The sequence below is a fragment of the Callionymus lyra genome, chromosome 1 (genome assembly GCF_982586985.1).
Source record: "Callionymus lyra chromosome 1, fCalLyr1.hap1.1, whole genome shotgun sequence".
NCBI classification, from domain to species: domain Eukaryota; kingdom Metazoa; phylum Chordata; class Actinopteri; order Syngnathiformes; family Callionymidae; genus Callionymus; species Callionymus lyra.
In genome coordinates, this window is record NC_141818.1 from 3,126,174 (window position 1) to 3,142,385 (window position 16,212).

Sequence of the window (16,212 nt, forward strand, 5' to 3'; positions counted from 1 at the left end):
TGATGAACGGACTCCAGCTTGTTAAATGTTTAATGTGTTTGTGGCGAGACTTTCATCTGAGTAACTCCATCGATTTTTATTTAATCAAAAAATATGATTTGATGGATCTGTTCATGAACATAAAAACATGTATTGTTTATTTAAATTAATGTTTTCCATTTTTTTATTCATCAATTAATTTTATTCAATGACACCAATCAGTCATTTTTTAAACAATTCCTAAGAAAGTTAATCATAAATTGAACATAAATAGCATTTAATTGTGTTTAAAGAAACAGTAAAAAACTGGACAACAACGAAAAAAGAAAAACTTTTGATACAAATATAAATTAAACTCAGAATAAAATATTGCGGGTGAAAAAACAAAAATGAAAGACGTAGATGTGAACCGTCCTCATTTTTCCCAGAAAAAGATTAGTTTCTCATGCATCTGCTTTCCTGCCTCGGGGTCAAACTTGAGTTGCTCAGCGAAACGTCGGTAACGACCTGCCGGGACTCGTGCTTCACTACATCAATATGTTTTCCGCGGCGACATCAAAAAGTGTTTTTCGCAGAATACAATCCCGTCTGGAACCCGCGGGAGAAACGTCGTCGTGCTTGGCTTCCACTGTATCAACCTCAGCCGGTTCAATGCTACCTGTGACGCCGAGTGTAGCTGCGAGTGAACGAGTGACGGGTAGTAAAAAGTTGAAAACAGGATCAAAGAATCGTCCCGACAACCGTGCTAAACCCTCAGAGATTATTGTAATGAGCTGTTAACTCATGATCTGCCGACACATCGTACGTTAAATAACATGTGATGTGAGCTGCTTGGCAGAGGTATGTTTGGTCTCAGTGCTTTTTCCATTTTGAAGCGTATTTGGGTCACAGTTTTGGTTCTGAGGAGTACTGAAGGTTGCAGGTTTGCTTCCAGGTCGGGGTGAGTTTATGTTCTCTCCGTGTTGTGTGGGTTTACTCTGGGCACTCCGGTTTCCTCCCACAGTCCATGAACATACAGAGGTTGGTGTGAAACTTTGGGAAGTTGTCAGTAGGTATTAGTGTGTGTGTGAATGGTTGTCTGTCTTTGCATGGCCTGAGACGGACTGGTGTCCTGTCCAGGGTGTCCCCCGCCTCTCGCCCGATGAAACTGGTATAGACCAGTTTCATCGGGCGAGAGTCCCCCAGTGACCCCACAAGAGGAATAAGTTGTGGAAAATGAATGAATGAAAGAATGAGTTCTGTTTCTGGCTGGTTAACTAGTAGTGGTTAAGGTTGGTATTATAATGATTGTAGTTACAGTAGCTTGTACTAGTACTGCCATCAGAATATTTTTATGGTTGATTTTTGAAATTACTTGAAAAACTTGGAGAAAAAAAAAGTCCAGAAATAAAGAATCCAATTATTTTTTTTTAAATATATAAATATTGGAATAATAATTAAACACTGAATAAATAATAATGATTGAAAAATGTTGAATATATTCAATTTAAAAGGCTACAGATAAAAAAAATGTTAAGAATTTTCTTTTTTTCATTATTGGAATCATAATATTAAAGTATGTTTAAAGAATTCATTCATTTAAAAAATCTTTTTTTTTTAAATTAAAATATTAAAAAACGAATTCAACCTTTTAATTTAGAACTTATTAAATTCTATTATAAAAAAAAATACATTTAACGCTTAGTAAAAAAACCCACAATTTCAATACAGTTTCAACGTTTTAAAAATGTTCAATTTAATACTGTAATGTTCTGATGACACTGATGTACTTTCATAGTACATCAGTGTCATCATGAAGTTCAACACAAATAAAAACAAACTTCAGGTTTTCTTCACTTTTAATCGTGGCGAGGAAACATGAGCTGGAAAAGAAAAGAATAAAACCAGAGCAGAAAGAGTTCATGTCCTGAAGAGTCCAGCACCGAAGAGTCCAGCACTGAAGAGTCCAGCACCGAAGAGTCCAGCACTGAAGAGTCCAGCACCGAAGAGTCCAGCACTGAAGAGTCCAGCACCGAAGAGTCCGGTCGGTCTCGGAGGTCCTAGAGAGTCCGGCGACGGTCCCCGGCGGAAGACGGGCGCTCGGAGCCACAGACGGGTCCGCGCCGCAGACAGGTGGAAGGCATTAGGGTGTGAGACAGGGACTTGTCAGGTGCAGCTGTCGCTGATCGATCAGAGTTCTTGTCCCAACGGTGTCGGGACCGAGAGAACCAAACAATAAACCGGATTCGCCCGAGAGGACATCCAGGCCTGTCAATCATCCGCAGGGACAGGATCGGATAGAAAAAGACTACGGCTCGGCTACAAACGTTACAAAAAAAGATCGGACTCCTGGCACGATGACACACTACGACACGGCGCCACACGCTGACCACACATTAGCACTGCACCACGGCGAGCTCCGGCGGGAAACAACATGGACGACCTGAACATCCCCGGGAGGTGATTAGTGGGGAGTCTAACATATACACTGGGCTCCACAGGTGTGTGTGTGTTTGTGATTGTGTAAGTGTGTGTGTGTGAGTGTGTGTCCAACAGTAATACAAGTCCACGATCGTCTTAGTGTTACAACATTACTTCGCTAGTTAACAAATTCCACCTTTTTTGGTTGTGCGGACGAAGAGACTACTTGTGTTGCTGTGTGTGTGTGTGTGTGTGTGCGCGCTCGTGCGTGTGTGTGACGGGCACCAGCAGGCTGCCGTGTTTCTCCTAGCGTCTCTCAGCATTAGCGCGCTAGCGTCAAATCTGGGCCGGCTCCGAGTCCTTGTCCTCCAACAGGACGATGAACTGACCGAAGCTCTCCTTGACCGCCTCCATGTTGTCGGTGCTGCTGCCGTCCAGGATCCAGCGCTTCCCTCGGGCCAGCGGCTCCAACTCAAAGTACTTTTTGATCTGCAGGGAGAGACACAGCAGACATGTGGCGGGTCAGAACCTGCAGCGGCACTGGAGACCATCAGGCGTAATCAGAACAAGAACTCGGAGTCTTCCTTTTTATTAAAACACACAAGTGTTGTTGCTCTTTGTCAGAACACAACAATGTTATTCTGACTTCAATGACTTTATTATGAATCATTGTTTCATAACCCGGGCATGAATTTATCAAATTTCAATTTTTATTTAACGATAATTCTTATCACATTTTTTAATATCCTGAAATCAAATTTGTTTTTTTATTCAAAAACAAAAAAAAGGCAACAAACTATTTTTGTTATTTAATCAAAGTCCAACTTCTTTTTCTAACTGATATTATTATAATTGTTTTCACTAACGAGTAAACAATTAGTTTTATTGTTTAAATAGTTTGACGTATTGTATAATCGGATACTTAAGTAATTCCTCAAAATATGTATTTATTTATTTAACTTTTGCCGAGATGATCTTAAAAATACATTTCAAATATTTTCCTTCAATCATTAGTTTTATTTTGTTAAATATTTTTCTCCAAAGTAATGTTTATTTTTCATACATTTATTCGGTTCATTTCCATATTTTAAGGACATTTTTTCAATCATTTTTTTTACACCTTATTCATTTTTAAAGACAATACAAAAAATGGTTTATAATTCAAATGTTTTTACCTCAAAATAAATTGTATTATTATTATGGTATCATAGTATTTGATTATTTAAATATTTAAAACAGTATTTATGAAATTAATTTTAGATTCTACTCTCAGGCCAGTAAATGGTTTATTTTCAACATTTGGTTCAGTTTTTATAATTTTATTAACTAGTTTCTTCGTTAAAAGTCAACAAAAATATGTTCTTCCCTGAATGTTCAGAGGTAGAAACATGAATGAAGTGCTAACATAACTCAAGTGCAGATACGCGTGACCCCCCCCCCCCCCACACGACTGTAAGGCGAGTTTAACGACAGATTAAGTCACTCTCGCGTTTGGCTCAGACGAGGCCGGAAAGTCGAGCCGACCCAAACACTGTTAACAAATCTGTCTGGGTAACCGGAGCCTCCGCGGTCCGAAGCCCCAGACCGGGTCCAGCAGGATGTTCCCCCTGCGACCGCCGCGGCGCGTCCACCTTCTGGAGCTCGAGGCCGCGGCGCTGGCAGTCGGACCAGAGGCCGGCGCTGACCTCTGGGGCTCAGACGTCTCCCGTTGCAGCTCAAGGTCGTGTCGCTGAGGGGGAACTTGTCTGGAACCTCCTGTCGTCCAAATATAAATCGGAGTTTCTAATGTAGGCACTAGCTCAGGGAAAGTCTGCAGTGAAATCAGCCTCGAGATCATGTTTCGTGGCCCGTTTTAAGTGTAGACTTAAATCTACATGTTCATGTCAATGGCCTGTGTGAGTAAAAGACAGTTAGCAGTTTTGTTCCCAATTTTATTTGTTAACATCCACTTTTTATATCTTCAAATAAGTGTTTAAAATAAAATAATTACAATTTTTTATACCTACAATTAACATTAATATATTTAAAGCTTTTGTTCATTTTTGTGTCGCATTTAAACTACAGTCATTATGTTCTCCATGGCTAAAGGAACAAGAAATCCTAACGCTGAGGACGAGAGGATACAGTCGACCCCGGCAGCTTTTAAAGCTGATGTTTGGACATATTTGAAAACAAACGAAAGCAGTTACGACTTCGTCAAGAGTCATGTGGTCTGTAAATACTACAACACCAGAGTCAAGTACTCGGACAATACTGCAAATATATATACTTGGTCCTACAGTATCACTATATATCATATCGTTGTCCCACATATAGTATCAACATATTCTTACCAATACACACCACTAATCGCTAGCATGATAATAGACCAGGAATAAGAGAAAGAAAGTAAATATTTAATAAAAAAAGAATCAAAAGAAATGTGTAAAAATATTGACAATGTTTTATCGTCTTAAAATTTCTACAACGCTAAGTAAGGGTCAAACAAATACAATACAAAAATGTTTCCCTCAACAAATACAATCGTAGCAAGAAAAAAAACGCTTGTTTAATCGTGACCTCCAGGTTCGGGGTCGTAGCCTCGGAAGGAACCCCGTGACCTTGAAGACGTCCGACCTCAGCGGCACCAGTTCCCTCAGATTAATCTAAGCACTTGCTCTCTCTTAAGGACTCGCGTGTTGCCAGATGGCTCCCGGGCAGACCAGTGGGTCACCCAGTCTCGCGCCTTCTAGGTCACACGAGCGCCTCGTACGGCAGAAAGAGGCTTAGACGTGCGGAGGGGCGTCAAAAAGATTCTATAATCACCTGCGTCAGTCTGCTGCCGGACCTGCGGCCCGCTCGGGGGGGGGGGCCCAGAACCAGAACAACAGGCTGGAGCGTATCAGCGCGGGAACTGGAAACATGTGCTCGGAGAATGTCGGTTCCAGACGACCGATTTAAGATGTTGCGTACAAGATGTCGACGAGAATGTTTTCAGCGCGAGAAATGAGGCGTTGAAGTCTGAGAGGACGTGACGCCGTGTCGAGGTCTCGCCGCGAGAGACGCTGCCATTGTGAGTCGAGGAACTTGGTTCCGGTCGGATCCGAGGTCCGAGGGAACGTCGTGCAGTTCACGACAAAAACAAGCGTAATTGTATCTAAAAATGTCGTCACAGCTGCTTTTCTTCACCTTGAGTCGAGGTCACAACTTCTTCTGTTGCCTAAAGAGGGTCTTGTTCACGAGTGAGGGGGCCTGATCCTGATGTCGCCTTTGAATTATGATTTTTCTAATCTTTTCTTTAAAAATAAAAAGTTTAAATAATGTAAATACGTTGAATTAACTGAAAAATAAGGTAAGGTAAGGTAGAACTTTATACTAATCAACAGTAAAAATTATATATCGGATGTAACACAATAACATTATAGAATACAATTAAACAAAAAGAAATAAAAGAGTTAAAAAAAAGGAAGAAAATATATTTTAAAATTATAAAATACATTTTAATTAAGAGAAAAATGCTTCAGAACATGAAATATATGTAAATAAAATAGAATTAAAGAAAAACTGGATAGTAAACAATATTTTATTTAACAGAAAAAAAAGCGAGAGAGATTAGGAGATTATATAAAATAAATTTTAAAATTGAATAAAAAACAATCTGGATAGAAAATAAATCTGTGTGGTAGAAAGGAAAACAATTAAATGTAAAAAATATTAATTAACAGAAAAATGATATCCAACAGCAAACAATCCGTCAAATGTTAGATCCAGATGTAGAAATAATGTAGAAAAATGTATAACTAAAGAAAAAATGTGACGTTCAAAAACTGCCAAACAAGCTTTGATAAGAAAAACAGTAAAACTCCAGAAAGGCGTGATGCTAGCTCGTGCTAGCAAACAAGCAACTTCACGTCATCGCTCATTTGAGAAAGATGGAGGTCCGCCCGGGCGGCCATGTTGGCTGAAGCGAGTGCGACGCCGTCTAGCGAGTAACAGGAGATTAAAGTCACAACCTGACAAACCTACTTGGGGCTGCTTAAACAGCTGACGGGCAAACATGGCAGCCAGCTGCTCCCCGGCTGATGCCAGATTACGACCTGCGATGGTCGCTGCTGGCGTGGTGTCAAGTCAAGAGGATAACCTGCTGGAGAAAATAGCTCTGGCTGTCGGCCAGCAGATCCTCGCGCTGGCCTCCTTTCACCCTAATCGTCGAGCCGGGCAGGAGCACCGAGGCGTCGGAGGGTTTCAGCCACGGAGACCGGCCAGGTCGGTCATGGCGAGACTCCGTGAGAGACGCGCCCGTTTCCTGCCTGACGACAGAGGATCAGCTCTGACGTGATTACATGAAGTTAATCGTAACCGTTAGACAGCTGCCCGCTTTAATTCTGGCGTTTGTCGGGGTGATTCCGGGTCCGCTGTAAGCTTCCCGACGTCCTCCAGAACCATGTTCGAGAAGGACTTATGCAACACTGTGTGCCGTGTTTCACCGTCTTGTTCTGTACACCCATGTAGCTGTTCGTAGACATGTGGACCACAGGACTCATGGCTACAGTGCAAAATGACAATTTATTTTGCAAGTTTGCAGCCAAACAGATTGTTTAGATCTGTTATAGTCTTAGCAGCCTGATGTGAACGGTGTGATGAAACACACTCAAATGACTCGACAAACTCTACACAATCTCACTGCAGTGACACACAACACTGACCTGGACAATATCTCAACACACATTTTACAACAACTCGTGATAAAGCAGCAACTGGACCAATCAAAAGATAAAAAAGGTCAGTTGATAAATAGGAGTGTGTATTGCAACGATCTGGCGACGCAATACGTATCACGATACAGGGACAACAATTGCGATATATAGTGATACTGTAGTAACAAGTATATATGTGTAGTATTGTCGAGTACTTGACTCTGGTGTTTTCAGACCACATGACTCTTGATGAAGTCGTAACTGCTTTCATTTGTTTTCCAACCAAAATACGTCAAAACATCAGCTTTAAAACTTACTGGAGTCGACTGTATCCTCTCATCCTCAGACATCGCCATGATTTTATTGATCCTTTACCAGTGGAGGATGTAATGACTGCTTCCATCTAGCGGCTGGAAGTTTATTTGCAACACAAAAATGAACAAACTCTATAACTATGATAGAAATAAAATAATGCCAAAAAAAAAAGTATTAAATAAATGTTTTGAATTAATAAAAAAAATAAAAATGAATACAGTTCTGTTGAATAAGGTATTGTTAGTGTATCGATACTTTCTCACACCTGTATTGATAACTATGTTGTGTGTTTGTGAGTCTATACATGTCCTGTGATGGACTAGCGACCCGTCAAGGGATAACCTGCCTCACATCCTAGGTAGCTGGGACAAGGCTGTACATCATTGTAACTATAAGACGAACAAAACAAGATCGTCTGACACCAGCTCTTGAAACATATACAGTACAGTTACATATACATATACTGATACAGTAAAAAAATGAATCAGTTAATATTCTTACAAAGACGTACGAAGTGAACACGATCAGAGGCAAACAAAGTCCAGGGTTTGTGCTTCCATTCTGAATCATTTACTGTAATTGTCTGCTCAACAGGCTGATAACACACTTTGGTCCACACACACATACACACACACACACACACACACACACACACACACACACACACACACACACACACACACACACACACACACACACACACACACACACTGGTGAAATCTAAACTCCAGCTCGGCATTCTGGCAGCGGAGCCAGATGAAACAGATGAAAGGTTGCTGGACAAACTCCCAGAGCCAGATCAGTATCGCAAAGAGAAATGACCTGAGCTGTCAACCCTGGATTTCTCATGGAGGGCAGCGAGTCTTTGTCGGGTCTGGCTGTGGGATTTGGCCCGGGGATCCAAAAAAAAGTCGGAGAACAACAGCGAAACCGAATATCGTCAATATCAGATCATAGCAATTAGATTATGAACGAAGAGGAAACAATCACTTGAGAACGTTTGTACCTCTCAGCCATGGGTTTGGAGCCAACAACCATCACGAGGACGATGAAATAGACGTTTATGCTCAAGCGCTGGGAGGCAGCGGGTGTGATTTTCACAGGCTGGGATACATCAGGCAGCTCCACCGGCTGCTTGTGATCACGGATGGGTATCGTTAAAGTTTCATTTGAATCCGTGCCAGTGAAGTAATATTAGAAATAAACCGTTTAAGCAAAATAGTTTGAGAATTTGGATTCAAACATGTGGTGTTTTGTCGGGCGTTCATTTGTTAAATAAAGATCTTCATTCAAATAATGAAATTAAAAGTCATAACTAGTACCGGCGCCACTTGCTCTGTCATTAGTTTCCTATCATTTAGAATGACCAGGGTTCGTCCCAGGCCCTCCTCCCAATTTCTCAAATCACTTCTTTAGTACAAGATGCCTTGAAGAGTCTTTATTAACTCGCTTATCTTAAGGTGGAAACGTCTTCTCGGCGGATTGTAGCTGGACTCAGGTGACAGTCTGGACACATACTGACGGGTTAATGGAGAGTTTGTCTTTTGGCTCAGCTCTTTGATCAAGTCCTCAAGACTCACTTGTGAACAAAATCCCAAGATACTTTATTAACTACCCCAAGAACAAGGGTGTCAAACTCAATCACACAAGGGGCCACAATATTAAAGCACACCGCCACATAAAAAGACTTGGCGGGCCCGATGAGTTTGATGACCTAAAAGGACCTCCTCTCTGACAGGCACCCGAGAACCATGGGTTTAGAATCAGAAGAGTCGATAGTTGACAAGACCACATTTCACAAGGGAAAGTAAAGTGTTTTTTCTACCAGTTTATATAGAAAAGTTTCTGTTAAGGTCAATTATTTCCTTCTTCTTGATCTTTATCGCCACCGTGCTGCTGCTGAAGTAGCGAAAGTGTCGTCCTCGGATATCAGACTCGATCAATTCCGGGCTTCTTGGACGTGTCAGTGAAGGTATCAGTCACCTGGAACGTGGCCCACACTGGCGACGGCATTGTGATGGATCGGTAACTGGAGATCCACGAAGCACATAATAGACTTTGTTTGCTTTTCCGGCTCTTAAAGACTCTTTAAAAGACATGAGAACGCCCGGAGGTCCCTCACGAGGGGAAAACCTGGAGAAAGAAAAAACAAACACCTGTGACGGTGCGAGGTGTCGAACCGATTGACAACGTGTCTTCCATTAGTGTGGAGGTGATGAGAAGAAGGTCCTTCATTTGGAAGGACCTCACGATGTTTGGAGTCTGATGTGATTCAACGACTAAAATGTAGCAAATTTATTTTAGATACGGTTTCAAGGAACTTCCAGGATTTCAACAAGTCTCGTTAGAATTACTTGATATCGTCACTGATATTGAAAAAGTGGCAAAGACTTGTAGAAACTTCAGGATCCTATGAAAAGGTATCTGCTAGTTTATTAACTTATATATTAAGATTTCAAATAGAACATTTTCACTTTTTTAAACGTTTTATCTTCGTTCCTATTCTGTGTTTCTTTGCCCCAAGTTATCAAACATTTTTGATAACAAATTTCTTTTGCAAATTGTACTTCAGGGCGGTTGTATCTGTCGTGTTTTCACGTAAAGAAACACAAATGCTTTCGTTGAACCGAGGCGTTAAACTCGCACAGCCGTAGAAGTTTGTCTGACTTGTCCCTGCTAGAATTGAGTTGGAGGTTCCCAGGTCAACCTTTCAGGGGGTCCATGAGGATTTCAAGGAGTTTGTTTTTCCAAGAGTGACTCGAGTTAGGAAATTAATTTCAGGGACAAATGGATCACCACCAACTGAAGGTAGTTCTGAACAATACACTTCTTTCCTGCAGGTGGTCCGAGTAGGTGCACATGTACGGAGCATATTTCTAAGATGAGAAACTGATTGTCTTTCATGTTCGTCCTCTGGCGACGGCAGAAACCGTAGACTCCAGACTGTCAGCAAGAAGGAAGGACGAACTGGAAGGACGCCAGTGGTACAGAACCGACGCTCCAGTAGCTCCAGCACGTATCGTATTAAGATTTGAGTCCTGATGTCACCGAACAAAACCGCGCCACGTTTAGATTTACTGTTCCTGCTGCTCTCTGCTGGGACCCCAGGTCTCCCCGAGGCTCGGCTCAGAGCAGGTTCAAAGTGATTCACTTCTCTTCAAAGCCAACTGGCCACCGTCAGATCACAGGCGTCCTCGCCGGAGCTGTAAATCTAAGATCCGCGGCACGGGGGACATTCTCGCCGCCCTCTCTGTGTACCTTTTGGAACAATGCTATTGCACTTAAGAGCTTCCCAGTGATAATGATCTTTCCATGTCCGCTGACATTCTGGATTCGACTTAAAGATGTGAGTCCCACTTGGACTATGAGCAGGTCGGTCGCTTTGGCGATGTCGCTTGATGGAAAGCCAAGTCTTTTATTTTTCTTACACTGAGCGGGACGTTGAAATAGCAGCAGCTTTTTACTTAATATATGTTTGTCGGATCATGTCCAGCAGTCGGCGTCCAGAAATAAAGGACTCGTCATAAAGACGGGAGGCTTGGTGCTGATTGAATAACGCTGCTAATCGACTGTGATCTCAGAGACGTTTCTGCTTCTTCGATTAAGAAATTCAAAGTCAAAATATGTTCTTTTTATATCGGCACTTTCGTCCTCGGTGACCAGAGCCGCGGCCAATCTGTGACTAATCGAAAATCCGTCTTTCAACGCTTCCCTCAAGGGGGCGACGCAGCACATCGACCTGCATGTCTCTCCGTCTTTAAAACTTTGTTTTGTTCTCTCTTCTAAGACGCCTCTTCATAATCCTTCTCTTAACCCCACAATAACTAGCTACTTATTTTAGGGTAACATTTTTGAGCATTAACAGACTCTAGAAGCCTTTAGTTGAGACACATAGTGGAATTATTGTCTGGGTACTAGACTTACTAGTTACTAGTGATACTACGACAGACCAAAGACTTCCAGTTTAGTTCTGGACTGACTTAAGATGTCAATCTAGTCGCAAAACAGCCAAACCACATGAACCAATCGTCTCCTAATAGAGGAGCATCAATCTACGGTCCAGGAGGTATCATCTCGTGGGTCTCACAGACACCAGCTCGTGGTCCAGCAGCAAACATCTGTCATCTAGAACACTTGTTGATATTGGTCTCAGAGGTTCCCTAAAAGATCAAGGGCCGTCCTGTGGTCTCGAGGATTGATGGACATTTTCTACAGGTTTTTTCGGGGCGCAGGGGAAGAAAAACATCCGTCAACCGGCGTCGGTTCAAAAGTGGTCGGCTGGTTCAGTAGCAGGGGCCACGGCCCCTTCACCAGGATTTGACCCCGAGTAAAGCCGCGAGTGTGTGTTCGGTGGCGGAACCCGTGTCTGCCCGGCCTCATTAGGTATTTACAGTAACTCAATTTATTTAAGACCCCAAACTTCCTGACAAAGAACATCTGGTCTACGGGACTTGGACTGGTGAGCTGGCGCCCTGCCCGAGCTCCCTGCTGTACGGGCCACTGTGCCAGCGCCGTCACTCAACCCGCCCGCCCTCGCCTCTTGTTGTGAGCAGCACTGCCATGCTGCAGCAGCAGCCCACACAGAGGGCTCTCAAAGCCCAGGCGGTCCATCACAAGCCCCCCCCCCCCTCACTCCACCTCCTCCCTCCTTGAGGACCCCCCTAGTAGGACCCTCCACCCTTTTTTTTTACTCGGAGGCCCCCCTTTCACGCTCTGGTTCTGACAGTTGACCAGCTTGAAAGCTGCAGCAGGCCCTGCTTTAGCGCACAGCACGCGGCATTACAATCAAAGTGCAGAAGATTTAAAGCATGCCTTGAGTCTGTACACACACACACACACACACACACACACACACACACACACACACACACACACACACACACACACACACACACACACACACACACACACACACACACACACACACACACACACACACACACACACAAACACACACACACACACACACACACACACACACTAAAGTGCCATGAGACCATCACAATTCAAGGTCCAAATCTTTCTCACCTATTTCCACTTCCAGACACAGTCCGAAGTCCACAGAATATCACGTGGTTCTATGAAACTTCTAGCCAACAATTTTTTAAGGCTTTCACCAAGAACATGTACTTAAAATGTAGATGAATATTTACAATGACAGTTACACGTGATATCATTTTCGATCACTTCAACATTTCGGCTCAAACGGGATTCACAGAAAGGCTCAAATATTCAATCACAGAAGAATTCTACATGAAAAGAAAGACTTTTCGGTCATTCCAGGTCTGGTCAAAGGGCCGGGTCTCAATGAAAGCAAACCTCCAACGAGGAGCCCCACTAAAGATTCCCAGCGTTTGATCAGCCGTGAGTCAGCGGCGGAGCTCGGAGGTCAAACCACATGCTGAATAGGCTTTTCGGAAGTCTTGTCCCGGCCAGTGGCAGCCAGTCTCTCGACCCCGCTTGACCGGCGGACAAAGAGAGGGCACCGGCCACAATTGGAAGAGAATCCCTTTTTCCCCTCCAATGGAAGGTCCAGGTCTGAATGGGGGTCTGGCTGTCTGAATGGTGTAACTCCCTGATTTGGAGAGGACCTGCCGGGGTCAGGGTTCAGCAACATTTGACGCGGGCTGTGGGAAAAGGCGAGCGGCGCGCCCGCGGAACCTGCCGACTGCCCTCTCACCCGCGGCGCCCCTTAACCTCCCGCAGGGGTGGACAGCCGCTCAGAGCATGACAGGGTGAGAAAGGCTGCATGGGTGGGAAAAGAAGGTGGAGATGAAGGTGGTGGTGGTGGTGGGGGGGGGGGGGTGATGGAGATGTTCAGGGTTGAGAACAAACCATCAAGATTCAAAGACGACTTAAGCCACAGTTGTTGAACCGGACTGACAAGTGGACCGCGGCATGACTGAAGACACACTGACAATATTAGTTAGAAAAGCACGGATACATCGCATACCCCTGCCAAGGATCGGATTTTAATTTCCGTTATTAAAGCACATCGTGTCTTAAAAACAATGTTGAATCAACAAATTTGGATGAAAAGTCAAGAAAAGTTCTGGTTCCTGCGAGTTCTTTCTGGATCTAGTCAAGTGCTCAGCAGCAGTTATGAGCCATACAAGTGAAAGAGAGAATCTTCAAGACTGAATCCAGATGGTACAATCCACCAAAATATAATCAAGTATGACAACCCTGAACTGTTTTTGAGTTATTGTTTACAAACAAGTTCACTGACCGACCGAACCTCAGCATCTCATTGGCAGAGGTGACGCTGAAGAAGCATCCGGACAAAAACGACTTTCAGTTTTCCGTCGAGGTCATCGGCGACGGGTGAGAACGACTGGCAGTTGCTCCATTTAGCAAATTGAATTGAGAGGCTTTACAGTAGTGTTTGGCCACAGGACGGAATCGATGGGATTATCTCACCACACGGGGTCACAAACTCTTTAGTCCGAGCAGGAAAGTGAGAAGGGGAAGTTTTGGAGATCAGAAATAGACGGAGGAACTCGAGCATCAGTTCATCCACGAAACCACAGCAAGCAAGCAGGAGGGGAAAGGAAGCCGTGACTCAATTGCGCCACCTCCAGGGAAGGATTGAGAAAAACATTTATTGGGTGGATCTCAAGAGCGGTGGAGAGAGTCCATTGAAACTGTTGCACTACACTATGACAGCAGGGCACGTTGTGTGTTCACCGAAAAGACCACTCACCAACTCACCAGCGACACGCATCCAAATCTATAGCAATTCTTTCATACGTCCACATCAGTTACAGACTCTTTGATACGCCATTTTGACATTCCACCAACCTTAGAGCTTGACCTACTGTTAAAGGTCGTTTTGATTCTGGAAAACCATGATTGAGGGCAATTCTGTGGGTCTTTGGTCCAGGGGTGTCAAACTTAACCAAACAAGGGGCCAAAAATGAACCAAACGGGTATTTTGATATTTGATTTTGATATTGTCACCAAACACATTCCTTTACTTCAACATCAGTTTAACTTGTATTGTTGACATCCATCATCTTTGTTTCCCTTATCTTATCTTAAACACCGACATATTTACGGGTCGCCTTATCAACATGAACATTCGTCTACTTTGATTTTGAGACAACTGTCCAAGGGGCCACTGAAAATGACTTTGGCCAAATCTGGCCCCGCGGCCTTGACACGTTTAGGCCAGAGGACATCTGAGTGACCCCAACATCTACTCCCCTGAGAAGGTCATGTCGCAGTAGTTGTGCTTTTCAACGACCAAGACAGGACCGAGTGGCAAAATCTTTGTTAAAGTTGCTGAAACAATTTGTTGTGAAATGTCATGAGAAACATCACGTCCTACAGAAGTGTTCCCTCTGAACATCTGATGGAACGGATCACCAGACTTATCGCCAAGGTCACCTACTGCTCGTCCGGTTCCTACACGAGTCTGGGGGGACGTTTAGTCTCCGACCGGCTTCGGTCTAGACGGCTCAATACGCAGTTGACTTTTTAAACCCGCTTGTCTGGAAAAAAAAAAGAAAAGAAAAAAGAGCAGACGTGAGGTAAGAGGGGGATGAGCTGCTGCCGCGGCGGTGAGTGCTGCGTTTTTTTGGCTCGCCGCCGCAGTCTAGACGAGAGCGAGAGGATGAGGGAGAGAGAGAGATGGAGAGAGAGAGAGGGAGAGAGAGATGGAGAGAGAGAGAGAGAGAGACATCCGAGTCGCTGGCTGTGGCTCCATTGTCAAGGTCAGTGAGCCGCGGAGTAAAAAGTCACGCCACCCCTCCTCACCCTCTCTCCCTCTCTTTCTCTCTCTCTCTCTCTCTCTCTCTCCCTCTCTCTCTCTCCATCTCTCTCTCTCTCTCTCTCATCCTCCCCCTCTCTCTCCTCATGTCTGCCTCCCCCTCAGTACCTTCATCAGTCTGGTCTCAGACGCACAATATCGTCAATATGGTTTAAGTGCAGCGTCGTCACGTATCTGCCGTTTGTCACGTCTCCACCAGGGGTCGCCGTCAGGGTCGCGACTGATGCTCAACTGCTCTACTCCGAGTTCCAGGCGGTCGACCAAGTTCTACAAACTGACTCCGAACATGAATATACTTCGTCTGTAATGGTTTCTCGCGGAAATAAGAACGACTACGAAGCCGTGAGTCGAGTGTTTTCATTAAAAACCTTCGTCCACTTGTTGGCGACAATTTAACGACAACACAAGTTCTTCTTGAAACACAAACAAGTGCAACACAAATAACCTTTTTGTGTTTTTCTCAAATGTTACAACGACAAAAAAGTTCATAGACTACTTTTATTAATATATTTGTTATAGTTCGTATTACTTTAACCTCTGAACCATTGTGTTATCTTTAAAAACATCAAGACGCTCAACAGTTACGAGGCCACGGCACAAAAAACTGAAAAAACTGAATTTTCTAAAAGTTTTGATATAATAAAAAACTAAACGGTAATGAGAGAGCTGGTCATGTGACCAAAACCAGGAAATCGTTACAAATAATGTCCTATTGTTGTGTATTTGTGTGGACCAGACGAGACGTTGTTTAACCTTGTTGAAGACGTGTGCGTCCGATAAAACTAGAGTAGAAAGTATTGAAAAAACAATAAAAATGTTTAGACTTTCATCGTAAAAAAACGAGACTAAAACTTGGGAGAGGGTCGTCTTGATCCGCCGCTGCCCCCTCGACCCGCGGGCGTGCGACAGCGGAAGCGTGATGGATGCGGCGAGCGAGTCGGTCGTGCCTCCGAAAGGCTCCAACAGAAATAAAACGCCACTAAAAACTCTTCACTTTCCCTTGATTTGCTTTGGCACGTTTGTTGCAGCCGGGCAGTTAAAAATGATTTGCACGATGATGTCATGCTTCAG

At 43.8% G+C, this 16,212-nt stretch overlaps 1 protein-coding gene across 2 annotated transcripts in view; it reads right to left on the bottom strand.

The window, feature by feature from the left end:
- Window positions 1-1,806: 1,806 nt before the first annotated feature.
- arl15a (ARF like GTPase 15a) overlaps window positions 1,807-16,212 on the bottom strand; it is a 121,057-nt gene continuing 106,651 nt past the window's right edge. For both annotated transcript variants that reach the window (XM_087788058.1, XM_087788057.1), the window contains exon 5: window positions 1,807-2,868. In XM_087788058.1, the coding sequence (XP_087644184.1) occupies window positions 2,716-2,868 (153 nt within the window). In that variant the 3' untranslated portion in view covers window positions 1,807-2,715. The remainder of the gene's footprint in view (window positions 2,869-16,212) is intronic.